This window comes from Anarrhichthys ocellatus, unplaced genomic scaffold (genome assembly GCF_004355925.1).
Source record: "Anarrhichthys ocellatus isolate YVR2014 unplaced genomic scaffold, GSC_Weel_1.0 scaffold228, whole genome shotgun sequence".
NCBI lineage: Eukaryota > Metazoa > Chordata > Actinopteri > Perciformes > Anarhichadidae > Anarrhichthys > Anarrhichthys ocellatus.
The window spans coordinates 40,322-54,898 of record NW_022280258.1 but is presented as its reverse complement, the minus strand read 5'-3'; the positions used below and the strand labels follow the sequence as shown (position 1 = coordinate 54,898).

The 14,577-nt window shown below is 42.8% G+C and overlaps 1 protein-coding gene across 1 annotated transcript in view; it reads right to left on the bottom strand.

Annotated features, from left to right (window-relative positions):
* Positions 1-20: 20 nt before the first annotated feature.
* LOC116400976 (protein Daple-like) overlaps positions 21-14,577 on the bottom strand; it is a 37,563-nt gene continuing 23,006 nt past the window's right edge. The window contains exons 10-24 of the mRNA XM_031879111.1: positions 14,173-14,486; positions 13,273-14,070; positions 11,976-12,103; positions 11,704-11,845; positions 11,503-11,613; positions 10,951-11,112; positions 10,539-10,816; positions 7,576-7,719; positions 6,724-6,910; positions 6,453-6,598; positions 5,464-5,553; positions 5,049-5,353; positions 1,290-1,379; positions 568-672; positions 21-479 (exon numbers count right to left, since the gene is read on the bottom strand). Of these exons, the coding sequence (XP_031734971.1) occupies positions 250-479; positions 568-672; positions 1,290-1,379; positions 5,049-5,353; positions 5,464-5,553; positions 6,453-6,598; positions 6,724-6,910; positions 7,576-7,719; positions 10,539-10,816; positions 10,951-11,112; positions 11,503-11,613; positions 11,704-11,845; positions 11,976-12,103; positions 13,273-14,070; positions 14,173-14,486 (3,230 nt within the window). The 3' untranslated portion in view covers positions 21-249. The remainder of the gene's footprint in view (positions 480-567; positions 673-1,289; positions 1,380-5,048; positions 5,354-5,463; positions 5,554-6,452; positions 6,599-6,723; positions 6,911-7,575; positions 7,720-10,538; positions 10,817-10,950; positions 11,113-11,502; positions 11,614-11,703; positions 11,846-11,975; positions 12,104-13,272; positions 14,071-14,172; positions 14,487-14,577) is intronic.

The window sequence follows — 14,577 nt, the reverse complement described above, 5'->3', positions numbered from 1 at the left end:
CTAGAAAACATAACCTGTAATATCTGTGAAACGTAGTGGGGAATAGGATGAGTCAGTGCTCCTGACTAAAAAAAAAAAACCTTATGAATAAAGAACATCAAATTAAAATGCATAATTTCAATGACCAGTTATGTTTGAATATCACCTCGCATTTCACAACACATTGCCAGGGAGAGACAGACCTGTTTTACTACTGTTAGCTAGCTAACGTTCCCTTGGATGCAGTGACACAAGATGGTTTGGGTTTTTTTAAACTAAAAATTGATGTGAGAGACAACCCAGGATGACCTGCTCTACCACTGAGCCACTGTGTGTGTGTGTGTGTGTGTGTGTGTGTGTACCTCTGCCATTGACAGGCGAGTTGGAGCTGGAGGTGTGGTGGCTGAAGTCTGCTGACCCTGGGCGACCTCCCGTGTTGCCATGTTGACCAAACATAGAGTCAGAGGAGTTGTGGCGGGAGTCTTCATCAAATAATAGACCTGTAAATTTGTATGCACCATTACAAAACATTCTCTTGCTGCCTCCTGAATAAGGGTTATTAATATTAGTATTGATAGCCTGGCTTACCTCTGGGCCTGCGGCTGAGACCTTGTCCCAGTCTGGAGCTGGTAGTTAGGCCCAATGAGGGTGACTGATGGCTGGGAGTTGAGCTCAAAGCTCTATGGGTCTGACCTGGAGGGCAGCAAACTCAAAGAGGTTAGGCTGCCAGGAGCAAAACAATGCAATATTGTAAATTAATGAATTAATATTATAATGAAAATATCTTTTACTTTTTATATCATACATTGTCCTTATATACTGCATGTACTATAAACAATAATACATCTCCTTTTACCTTAAATTTCAAAGCATTTCTCAAAGCCACAAGTATTGGTAAAAGGAAGTCGCATATTATAATAGTATAATTCTCTTCGCCTTCCTTCCCAGTGACTCAATTTAGGTTTTCAAGCAAGAACGATAAGACCAAACGATAGTGGCTAGATAGGCCACTAGCAGCAATAAATGTGCACAAGACCTGATTAAGTAAAAGGTTGGAATTTGTGGCCTAAATGAAAAATATGATTCCAGCTGCTGATTTCACAATCAATCCAAGCAGGTGGTTCACTGAGTGAACACTGAGCAGGCTAACAGTCCTGTTCCTTTACAATAATTAGACCGTCTCAAAATATATGCGAACACCGTAAACATAGATTTACCTTCCATCTTAATCAAGAAGCTCAGTTTTCCTGGTGGATTCAGAACATGTTGGCAGAATGTTAACCATCATTAAACATCAACACGTTCATTACCTTGGCCGTGTCCATCCTCTCCATTGACACTCTCACTGCTGCCTCCTGGAGTACTGCTACGGTAAACACCGCGGCCTCTGTCAGCCAAACCTGCAGACCAGTGACAGTGTTGTAAGGGAGCCTGCACGCCATGGTATGACCATGAGACGTGTCGTGTGCGTCACATAAAGTAGCAAGAAAGCCAAGCAAGACATCATTCATTGATTCAGGCACACTGGACATTGTGACTGGATATTTCTGACCAATGTCAAGGGACGGGGATCACTGACATCACTGGATGGAACTTATAACACTTGCTCCCTGGCGTTTTGCTCTTGTTGTTCTTCTGGGCACTTTTCAACAGTAACAAAATGGTCAATTTTGCCAAAGTGGGGGAATCGATAATGGTAATAATAATGCCTAACAACTATGAGAATTATAATAGAGTTCTGCAGGAATGACTCCAAAACCAGGAAATGAGTCAGCATTCTTTCACTTCCTGTTCCTCGTCTCAGAGTCAATGTTTTTTGTGTGTTTTTGGTTAGATGTCTGAAAAAAGGTCTGTGGTTCAACTGTTTAGAAGCTTTTATGTTTCTTAAAAACAGCGGTTCTCCTTTAGCTTGGTGGTGGTGAGGTGAAGCCATGTGACCGTGTTGTAGTTCCTTTATAGCCTAACGTTAGCGTTGTCCTCTGCCGATAGCATTTACCCTTCAAAAATCATAAAAGTGGTGTACATTAGCTCGCTTAACAAAACTTGTAAGTATCATAAACGTTTATTTGCCACAGAGATTATTTTCTGCAATAATCAGAAATCCAATGAAAAAATCCCATTGCCTTTCCGTAGAGGGAACCAGTGTGAGGCTAACGTCCTGTTGGACTACAAAAATATGTCATTCCCGCATCACTCTATGCACTATGATCAATGCAAAATAAGTCAGGGAGTGACCAGCAATTATGAAATATTATGATACTTATTATAAGTCATTATAAAATGCTTTATAATTTGTGATATTTAGGTTATAAATCATTATGAAGATTCATGAGTGCTTATAACTACAATTATACAGTGTTAAGTAGATTATACCACATTATAAAAATGTTTATAATGCATTTTAGACATAGAAAGGCAGCCTGACTGAGATCCAATGGGATGGTGACAACAAATAGGCCTTGATGTGTTTACTTCTTGTTTTACGTCATTGAAATGTTTATCTAGGACACGCTTAAATGTAACAGTAAGAAAGGTAGAGGAGACTCAAAGTCAGCTAACTGCTTAATCTAAGGTAACACTAGCTAATGTTAGCCACCATAATCTACCAGTCATAAAGCTGTGGAGACAAAACCCCTGAGTGAATTTTGCATGCGTGTGTGTTTTATGTGTGTGTGTTTAATTGCTTCAACTTTTCATTTGTAGGAGGAAGACAGTATTGTTTCTTCTTTTAAAAGTGACGGTTTCCCTTTAAACCGATATGGTGTCGTGATTCTTATCTTAGCTGCCTTAAAGCAATATTAACAAACGATATTAGCAAAAAACATTGGTGTTTTACAAACCCATGAAGGCTTCTGATGCTTAAAAAGCTTATTTCAGACAGGGGATGGACAGACAAAGGGTTAAAGCAAATAGACAGGCAGAAAAAAAAAAAAAAAGAGGTGCTGGGTGATGGAGTTTGCAGTAGTAGTAGTAGCTCACAGCTCAGATCCAGACTGAGAAATGTGTCCTCACCAAGACAACAGATTAAAAACATTAAGTGAGCAGACAGCACACAAACACAAATGAACATTCTTTACACAGACCTATCAGAAATAAAACAACTCTTCAAGGACATGCAAGCGATCTGCAGGCGTGCCTGGCATACAGGGAAACATGGCGTACAGGGAAACATGGCGCACACACATAAACCATCTCATGTGTGTGCTTACTACTTACTAGTTGTACTGGCTGGCTCACACCTGCAATGCGCACCCGTTTATGTGTGTTGTGAATGTTTATCTGTAGGCTCGAGGAGTGTGACTGCATTATTGCATTGTTGATGAAGTGCATGGTATGTGCATTATTGTGTGAAGTACTACGAGTCACAGCGATGAGTGTTGCTGAGCATCATGACGTGCAGGTGACAGTGATGATGATGATGATGTGCATGGTTAAAGAGGAGGAGGAGGGAGGGGGGGGGGGGGGGGTTAGAATACTCCGTTGGCTGAGAATGGCTGGCTAGTGACGACGTCAGCTGTGATGTCAGTGGAAGACCAGAATCGCAGTCTTCTGGTGAGAGAGAGGGAGGGACGGGAGGAGGAGGAAGACGAGGAGGAGGGGAGGAGTTTCTCTTGACTTTTACTGCGGAAGAAACGGAAGCGTTTTGGGGTGAGGGGAGCTGAGAGAGAGTGGAGAGAGATAGGAGGGAGAGATGGAGAAACGTAAAGCAAACGATGAAATAATGACAGTGAGTAAATCAAAGGAAACAGTTGATTCAGAACTTATTGGCAGAATGCTAAATAATAGACATCATGCAAGAAGATCCATGAGAATAAAAACAAGAAAAAAGTAAAATCATGCATTAGACTCGAAGAGACTGACCTCAACTCACTCTGAATTCAAACAAAGTAGGACTGGTAGTGCAACGCGTGGTGTAGGAATATGTTGGGGACTCATTTATGCAGACAAAATCTTAAGATTTACGGTTTATGTTTCAACTTATCTTAATATGACAACTTCCAGTTGCGGTGGAATTCAATTAAAAAGCCACTGAGAGTGAATTGAGTTCAGCCATGAGGAGAACTCCATTTAAGAGTAGAGCTCTAAAAATACAAATAACATTGAAATAGAAACATACATACAAACTTTGGACCATGCATTAGAACCCACTTCTATTATTAGGACAGAAAGATGAAAAGTCAGTTCGCTGGAGCGTGAAGTGGTCCCATACCTTTTCTTGTATGTGTAAATACAAAGCAATGTCTACTTGTGAGCCCTTGTCACAAGCTGGATTAAAGATGTGGGTATAGTTAGTGGCTTGTAGGAGATCAGTATAAATGTTATAAGATCCATAGTTTGATATAATCCAAGGCAAACATGGAATGAAGTAATTTCACTGTACTTCAGCTTTAAAAGTATTATTTCAGAAACGTTTGATAAACATTGAGGTAATACCGTTTATCTGTAATATTTGCATCTGCTATGATCATTTCATGAAAAGTTGTTAGATGTTGATGAATTTAGATTAGTTTAATAGTGATTTACCCTTTTTAGAATGTTTCACAAAGCACATATTTATTCTGACAATAATAGTAACTTAAATGGCTAATAGTAATAATTTAAGTATTTGTATAGCACTTTTAATAGCACTTCAGAGTAAGGAGTATTACAAAGGTCTGTGTGCTATTAAAACTCTTCTGCACAAGCAGAGTCTTGTTGATATGGAAACCCAGTAGAGTACAGGTACAGTGGATGATCATAGACGTGAGAAATGGTCACTGATATTATGTGGTGTTCAACAGCGCCTTCTACAGGTGAATATATGGAAGTGCACCAGATCAGAAGTCACCATGTTCCATCACCTTTGAGGTTTTGGAACCAAAATATTAACAAAGAATGTACTTGATACATGCAGATTGTGCATTTCAGAATAAAACACTTTAAACCGTTTTCCACTCTCTCATGTTCCATAAAGACGACATCATAGACATGAATTTCTCCTCTGATGTCAATATGAAACTTGTGATCTTTGACGGGTAAATTCTCCCGGTCCTGATAATTAATAGTGTATGAAGACGGAGTGTGCTTACCTCGGCCGATGGGCGTGAGCGCTGGACTCTGGGGTCCCATGCTGGTGCTGCTGGTGTGGTTGTTATGGTTACTGTGGTCATGGCCGCTGTCCTGTGTGTCACTTCCTGTACGCTGAGGAAGAGGGGGTGGGGTTTCAGGAGGGAGGAGGGGGGGCGGGGAAGGCAGTGGGATGTCTGGGGCACTCTTTGCTCTATCTCTCTCTCTGCCTCCCTCCTTGACTCGGTCGGCCCCTCTCTCCCTGCTGCTCTCCTTTCGGGGTTTAATCAGTTTGGCTAAAGCTTTGGCTCCGGCCCACTGACTCCTCCTGACGAGACACAACATGTACCGTTATGTGGGGCTGGTTGTACACTGAATACTGCACACAGATATTCCACATTTCCTGTAAAAAATAAAATGAGTCTATAAAAGCATTACTTTTTAGGTGTGGGGTCGTAGAACTTGTACTGGTCCATGATCTTCTCCTCTAGTTTCTCTTTCTGGCGACGGAGAGCGTTCAGCTTATCACTGGATGGAGAAATAAAAATAAAAAAAAACACAGAAACACGTCGTATTCATTGCCATGGTACACTTTAGTGTATCTTGTTTTCAGAGACACTCAGTGGACAACAGTTATTACTGAATTTACTACTATATCCTTCCTATTCGTTAAGATCGAATAGGAAAGATATATGATTTAGGTCATGTGATTCAAACCAGGAAGTGTATTGTACTTGTGACGGGACTCCCTGGAAACGTTTGGGTGCGTTCCAATCACGGACTGTACATAAGAAGTGGACATAGTCCCCATGCTGTCACCCGTTGGTTTGTGGACTGCTATTTTTAAACTTAGAGTCCGGCATTTTGGCTGTCGCCAACTTGGCTTTTTGCAACCAGTGAACTGATGTGACCATATTTGGACTGCTGGCGACTGACGTAGAGACGCCGTATACGGGCTCTGGTAGTGAACTGTCAACCACAAGGTATCCACGCTCTAAGCATACCCTGCTTTATGGTCTATTTGACTCAAAGTAGGAGGTTTAAGGCACTTTTGCTTCACTTTTCAGAACCGGAGGTTGACTCCGGGCTCCAACTGTCCCAATAAATAGTATGTAGTGATGGCGAGATGAAGCTCTATGAAACAATATAGCTTTGCAGCTAATTGGTTTGCAAAAGGGGTGAATTTCTTTTGGCTTCATGCTCACACAAAACCACAGATGAGCTCATCCATCCATGTAATTTGAGATCAAGGCTATTTATCTTTACAGTTTCAACATAAAAGTACACACGTGTCATTTCTTTAAAAGCAGTTCTGGATACTTCCCTCTTAGGGTGGTGTCTGCTCTATAGTTACATGTATAGTCTGTTTACTGCTGGTGTTGTTTTATGGTGCACAGTTTGTGTTGCAGGTGTTGCGGTGCGGTTACATGTATAGTTTCTGCTCCTGGTGATACAGGTCTTTGCTCTCCATGCTCCTCTCTAGTAGAGTGTGGTTCTGCTGACTCAGCAGGTTGATCTGACTCAGGAGGTGGTGGTTCTCCTCCTCCAGGTTCCCTTTTAGTCGGCTCAACAGCTAAAAAAACCACACACACATGCGTGGGTCAGGTTAGGAAAGTAACCAAGAAGGTGATGGTGATTACTCTGCTGTGCTTCAGGACACACGTGTCACTTATTTCTAAAGTAAAAGGCCCGCCTCACCTCACAGTGGTTGTCTAGTTTGGTCATGGTTAGATCCAGGCCCTGGTGTTGCTCCATTAGCGAATCGTATCGTGCCATCCATCGACTCTCTTCCAGCTGGGCGGAGCTTAATGAGCTCTTGCATTCATTCATGCGCTGCTGCAGCCCCTCACATTGCTCTGACTGCTGCGATTGGCTCTCTGTTAACCTAAAGGGGGGGCAGAAGAGAAAGAATAACTTCACGAGGAAAGTCAAGTAATCATTTCAGGTAGTTTTATAATTTGAAGCCAACTGTGCTCCCAGGTTCTGCCTCGAGTTCTAGTCTGGATGTTTGGATGTGGGGTTGTATGAGGTACTTGTCCATAGTCAGTGTATCATGTGCAGTCCCTCTGCAACTGGGGACATCATGGCTGGTCATGACGTCCCCAGTTTGGAGAAACAGACCTGAGCTACCGCACAGGGGCAAAGCAACGTACTGCTGTCAGCAAAACATATTGTAGACCTTAACCTTGCCATGAGACAGTGAGACAGCCGTTTCTGGCGAGGAACTGAAGCTGTAGTTTCAGCCAAAGACACCAGACTCCATTTTGAAAAACAACAACATCATTTTACCTTGCAGAACACGAGGGTTGCTGGTCTACTGCTCTTATATAACTGGCAAAATATTCCAAATATAGTTTACATTTAAATTGATAATAACTTTTTTAGGTTTCTCACACTGGTGGCGTGCCGACCGCTATCTACTGTAGGTAATACTTTATACACTGACTGTGGATAAGTCCCTCATACGACCCCACTTCTAAACATCCATGCTATCCCTTTAACTACCTTTTCAAAGCTTAGACCTTAAGAAAACCACTTCCAACACAGTACCTGTCCACTTCTGTTTTAAGCTGTAGATTCTCTTGTTGTAGAAGACAACTCTTTTGGATCTCCTGGTTCAGCTCCTCCTTCTCTTTCAGACTGTGCCTCTCGTGCTCCTCCCATTTCTCCTTCTGCTGCAGCAAAGTACAATACCTGCAGAAGGACATGATATTGTCTGTGATTACAACTTGAGCATGTTTACATAACTATTTGATACCATGTGTCACCTGTGATGCCCACAGACACACATTTCCCAAATACAAATATGGTGAAAAAAAAAAATTACAAGGTGAGATGTATAAATATTATGTTTCTTTAAAAGTATCTCCTAACCAGGGGTGCCCAATATGTCCAGTCGATCGCAAAGGTAGTGCGGGTAGATCGCAACCATTCAAAAACAATGGGATGTTAGCCTATCATCCATCCTCCCTATGACATTTGCCACTTGATTGACATACAGGGCAGCCGGTCTGAGATCACGTCTTTTCTAACACACGGGTCACCACGTATGCGCGGTCAACAGCACGAGCTACTGCAAAACTCCGGCCAGCTAATTAGTTAGCCTTCCAATTTATTTCGACTGAAGAAGCTAAAGCTGCAGCGCCATGATTTGAGGAACTTCCAAAACCTCGCGTGAGAGCTGGAGACGCAACGGAAGGTGTGTGCGCAACTTAACAGTGCGCGCTACACAGAGCAGATTGACAAGTGTCTGTCGGAGTTGGACAAACGCTTTCAAGACTTTGCTTTACTAGAGCCAGTCGCTACATTTATGTGCTACCCATTTAGGGAAGATATGGAGGTTGATTCACTCGCATCAAAACTTGCAACGCTGTTTCACCTGAACTCGTCTGGAGTGGAGGATGCAGTGGCAGGCCGTGCATTTTATGCCTGGGCCTTCTGTGGTGTCCTACTACAGTTGAACAGCTACGGTGCAGATACATGAATCCGTGCATGATGGGACGCTGCATCATTAACGGACAATGCATAGTCAAATCAAAGTAATTAACACATCTAACAACAAAGTCATAAGAACCAGTCACATATATTCATATGACAACAAAGCATGACACATCAATCCAGCAAACCTGCAGCGGATCCACACATTCCACCACACAAGAGCACGAGCCATCAAATATTATTCATAAAAACGTTACTGCAGATGTAAAAAAAACAAACACAGTTTGTCACTTACCAAATGCAGAAAGACAAAGTTCATCCTCCTTTCTTTGTTTACAAAGAGTTTAATCCCACGGTTGTACAGTACATTGTTTCAGTTCCAGTAAGAAGTCCTTCTCGATTCATGGACACCAGTGACAGTCGAGCCTCCCCAGTTGTATTTCAGGGGCTGCTGTTATAATGTTATAATTTCTTCCATATCTTTCAATTTGAACTCTTACTAATCCAACTAATTTCTGCCTCTGATGGCTATTTTAAGTTTCGTTTCACAATAGTCACGTGCTCGCCCACTGACCAATCACAGCGCACGCTGCACCTCACTGCAGAGCTGCACCTGCAAACCGAGCTGCACGTAAAGCTGACGTAGGTGTAGGCCAGCTAGCAGGCTCTGACACGTCAAAGAATACGCACATGTCAAACTAAAGATCTGATTGGTTGAAGACTATGACAATCAACAAAATCGTCCCCATTCACTTAAACTGCAAAGGGATTCACTTGTGAGTCTGCAGGCCTCGGGCCTCTCTTCTTACCAAGAGACACAGAGGTGAAATCTGATTGGATAAAAGCTCTACTTAAAACAAGCTGCACTGGAAGCAGAGCAACTGAGGAAGACAGTAGCTGTGCAATGAGAAAATAAGATAATGGGAAAAATATTTGTATAAATTACATTAAACATGTAGTGTATTTAAGAAAAGTTAATAAATTATAAAATAGCTATAAATTTGTGATTCTGTTTAGGCCAGCAGAGAAGGCTTTGAAGGTCCTGACGGCCCACCACTGCTGTGACCTACAGCCACTGGTGGTGGAGTGTACAAGTCAATAATCAACAAAGCAAGCTTGACTGAGAATGCTGTGTGTGTGTGTGCATATGTGTGACGCCATGCATCTGTTTACATCCTGTACATTGAGCTCAAGTGAAGTTCTGTTGCATTTGGTTACTTTGGCCAGTTACAACTACAGTAGAGCTACGAGACAGGTCATCTTAAGTTTTGACCTAAATAAAGATTAATATCTAATAAACATCAGCTAATGTCTGTTGTTTGGAACTACGAAGAAACAATGGTGCATATTGGGTAAAGTAAGTAATACTACCTTCAATTTTTCTGCAAGCTTACAACGTTCTTCACCTTTAAACATTTTTAATAAGCAGCAGGGCAACATCTCCACTGAAGTCACAGTGACATGAGAACTATTTATCTACCACGTTCTAATCCTGTGTTCCGTGTTACCTCCTGTTAATGCGTATGTGTTTAAAACATTTATTGTTTTAGTATTTATATCACAAAATCTCTCTTTCCTCTTCCTGTAAAATGTAAAATATTTTTGATGACTCATGCTGAACTCGGGGCGGTTCCATAAATGTATCCAATCAAATGTGATTTTGGTAACTAGATAACCCCGCCCATCATATCAAACCTCACTCCACCATTATATCATAGGTGTATTTAGATTTCAGCTGGAAAAAACTCTGATTACATTTCCATAAGATGTCGATGAGGTGGTGCAGGTGAACAATCCTACAGCTGCATATCTTTCCACAGCTACATCGTACTATATCCATGAAGCCACACATTTCAAGGATTTGATTGAAATCCTTCTCGTAACTAAACCTAAATTATAGAAGCTAAATACGCTCTAATGGCATTCCACTGTGATTTTAACAGAGGACTACATTCATTTTTGCTTCCTCCATTAATTATTTACTAAATTGTTCTCACTAATGCTTTTCTGCTCACAGTGTTTTTTAGAGGACTATCGCTCTACTGTTGGCAGTAAGGTTCTTTGTCATCACTTACTTGCTGTGCAGCGTCCGGTGCTCGCCCTCTAGCGCCCTCTGCTTGCCCTTCAGCGCGGCGTGCTGACTGATGAGCTGCTCGTACTCGTGCGCTTGCCTCTCGTGAACGCTCAGCAGGCGCTCATGGTCGCTGAGCACGCCCTCTCTGGCTTGCCACGCCTCCTCGCGCTGCCTCTGCCACGATTCCACTTCCGACTCCAAGGCGGTGACTTGGCCCTGCAGGACTGCATTCTGGGCCATGAGAGATGCACTCTGGGAGGAGAGCGTGGAGTTCTCCACCTGAAACACAGAAATCCATTAGAACTCAGTGGTTAAATACAACATTATCTGGGGAATTATTGTACAACGGATGTTACTGGCGCTTGTTGGCTCAGTTTTACAAAATCACTATGTGGCTGAATTGGACATTGTACCTGTAGTTTTGCAGTCTGTGTATGTAAGGCTGAATTCTGCTCCTGCAGGGTGGTGGTGTGTCGCTGCAGGCCCAACATCTGGTTGTTAAGAGACGTGTTCTGGTTCTCCAGCTGTTTGAGATGCCCCTTCAGTAGACTGCTCTCCGTCTGCAGGGAGGCATTCTAGGGAAAGTAATGACACCAGAACAATTAAGAACTCAGCCTACTAAAAAAAGAACATCTAATGGTAATTCTAAAATAAAGAGGCACATCGAGGAATTCCTGATGGTTCAATAATTAAACAGATAACATTAAATATGCTCATTAATTGTGCAAAAAAGGGTGAATTATGAATGAATGAATTATAGGAAAATAGACAAGTAAAAAGAGCATTAAACATGCTCCATAACGCATGGATATACACAAAAAATTGAATAAGTTGTAAATATAAATATATGTGATTGAAACAGTAAAACAGATTGTAAAGCACTCTGAGGCAAATTTGTGATTTGTGATTTTGGGCTATACAAAATAAACTGAATTGAATAAAAAACAACAACAGACAAATCGTACATTCTTTTCTATTTCAATGAGATGATCTTTGATTCGGAGCAGTTCAGCAGTGGCTGACCCTTGACTCCGGTCGCCTCCTGAGCACTGCTGGTAGTTGTGGTTTTCTTCCCCCTGGAAAAAAACAAAACAAAACAAATTGTAACACACTGTTCAAAAAACAACACCAGATTTTTTAGTAAGAGTTTGTGTGCATGTGCTTACGGTGGCTAGCTTAGCACGCAGCGTAGTGTTGAGTGTGTTGCTGTCTTCCAGTTTCTTTTCCAGACAGGAGATTTTCTCCTCTTTAATCTTCATCGTCTGTTGGACGGTTTCCTCGAGCCGAGACTCCAGCAGCCTGTACTTGCTGCCGTGTGAACAAGAGAAATCGGTCGATCAACTTCCCATCCGACATTCATTTCTACACATGAAATCATCTCAATGTGATTAGCAAGCCTAGCATGGGAACAGCATAGCAGCGTATTAGAGCAGACTACCTGTCCTCCAGTGTGTGCTGTTGCTGTAATCGTTTTTCTCTGTTGAGCCCGATCTTCTCCAGTTCTTGGTTGAGTCTCTCCAACTTTACACTCTGCTGCTGAACGCTCAGCTTCTCGGACACCAACTCCTGCACACATAAAGATACACGAGCTGCAGCTATGAAACTCATACATATCAACATTTCCACATAGATGATACAACGCACATCAGGGTTAAAAAAAAGCAAACTGTAGGTTGTTCGGAATGTTATGCCAATATTGAAGCCGTTTCACATCAAACGTTTTCTGTTCAAAGAATTTGCCCTGAAATTTACAAAAAACTGATTTTGTGCATTATGAACACTTCAACACCCCTGCTGAACATTTGTGAGGGGGAAAAATATTCGGATGGACCTTGATTTCAGCAGATTTCCACCCGTGTAAATAAATGTTTGGCCAATGAAATCCTTTGTTCCAGGTGATGTCATACATCCAGATAGCTTCCTGCCAAAATGGGGGAACGGCTTATCATATGGGTTTCTAAAAACACCCAATAATGTATGAGAAGCACTCCAACGACTACCTCAACAACCAAATAAATGGTGATAGATGGCTTGAGAAGCAGCTGGGATACGAGGAAGATAGTAATGTAGCTGATGTCCACTTACATAATATGTTGGTCACGGAACAGCCACTACAGCTAGCGTCGGCAGCAAATTTGGGGTCCAATTAGTTTATGTATTGTGTAGCACACTGTCCATTGTCATAGCTGTTCTTGACTCAGTTTTCTCTTCACAAAATAAGACTTTTTTGTGTTTTTGTATTTTACAAAAATGGAACACTGCAACGCGGTTAATTTGCGCACATGTACATTGTTGTCATAAGGAAGATTGCCATGCAAATATTCCGCATTCCTGCACCACATTCCGGCATCAGACTGGTGAGAAACGCTTTTACTCTTGTATTAAAAACTGGATATGGGGTTTATGGGTCAGTGTTATCTTTCCGATATAGTGGACTATTTAATGTCAAGTTATTCAAAACTATTCTATTGAGACTGTGAGTTCATTCTGGATCTTGGAAACAGTGGTTTGCAAAACAGTACAACCACAAGGTCAGTTTTTTTAGCTGTTCCGGAGCTTTTGATCACATGAGCATGTTTTTCAAGTTCAATTTATTGTATTTTATGAGGGGAAAAGAGTGTCCAATATTGTTTTTCTTTGACAAAAACTCACAAGGGAAGAATTTAGAGTTTGTTCATCTCTTTGTTCAATATTTTACCTCGTGTAAGAAATTAATCATTACCACAGACTCTCACCTCTCTCAAAGTGACCAGAGTCCTCTTGTCAATAGTTGCCTGTTTCTGCAGCTCCTTGTTCTCCCTCTCCAACTCCTTGACTTTGACCGACACCTCCTTCAGCCTATCTACTTCCTTAGCCAGAGTCGCACCCTCTTTCTTCACAGTGGCCAATCGCCTGACTTTCTCCTCCAGCTCTGTCTCCTTCCCCTCCAGCAGCGTTCTGATCCTCCAGCTCTCCTTTTCCAGGTGCTTCCTGCCCTTCTCTGACTGCTCCAAGTCCAGTTGGAGCTTCCTCCTCTCCTCTTCAACTTCCTCCCTCCTTCTCCGCTCCTCCTTCAGCTCTCCTACTTCCCTTCTCAGTTCCTCCTCTCTGGCCTGGGTGTCCTGCTTCTCTCTCTCCTCGTCCTCCCTCTCCTCTCTGCTCTTCTGTACTTTGTCCTCTAAGCGATGCTTCTCCTGGTTCAGGGTTGCCACGTTCAGCTCGAGCCTCTCTGCCCTCTTCCTTTCTCCTTGTGCCTCCTCTCGGGTCTCCTCCAGCCTCCTCTGCAGATCCTGCATCTCTCTCTGGGCCTCTTTATGCTCCTCCTGGAGGGTGGCCAGGCGGGCGGATGAGGAGCGCAGATTTTCCAGGGAGCAGCGCAAATCCAGGTTCTCCTTCGACAGTAGGCTGTTCTCCACCTCGTGCCTCCCCAGTCGCTGCTGTTCCCGCTGGGCCTCCTCTGCCTCCCGCTTCAGCCTGTGCACCTCCTGCTCCAAGGAGGACATCTGCTTCTCTAGAGCCTCGGACCGCTCACTGCATGCACGCAGAGAGGCCACCTAGAAGTAAAATAGAGAAGTACGTTTAATATACTCATTTTTGTATGAATTAAATTAGCTTTTAAGAATACATAAAACATATATATATTTTTTTATTACTACCTCTCTGTTCAGGGCGTCCCTGCTCCTCTCCAGCCTCGCCGCCTCACGCTCCACCTCCTCACACCGACCCGCCCTCTCCCTCAGCCTCTCTGCATCCTCACTGGCTAGCTTGAGTTGGGTTTCTAAGCTGGCCAATCGGGAGCTGGTGTCGGTGATGCTCTGGTGCAGGAGGCGGTTCTCCATTTCAACCTCGCGGACCCGCGCCTCGTTGTTTGACTGAGCGCGCTCCTGAAGGGACGCCACAGCGTCAGAGAGGTGCTGCTTCTCGCTCTCCAACTCTGAAATCTGATTGGACAGGAAGAGTGTCAACGAATGATGCATTCTGGTCTCTTATGGTGAACGTTAACAATGTCTTACCTGTGTGTGTGTGTGTGTGTGTGTGTGTGTGTGTGTGTGTGTGTGTGT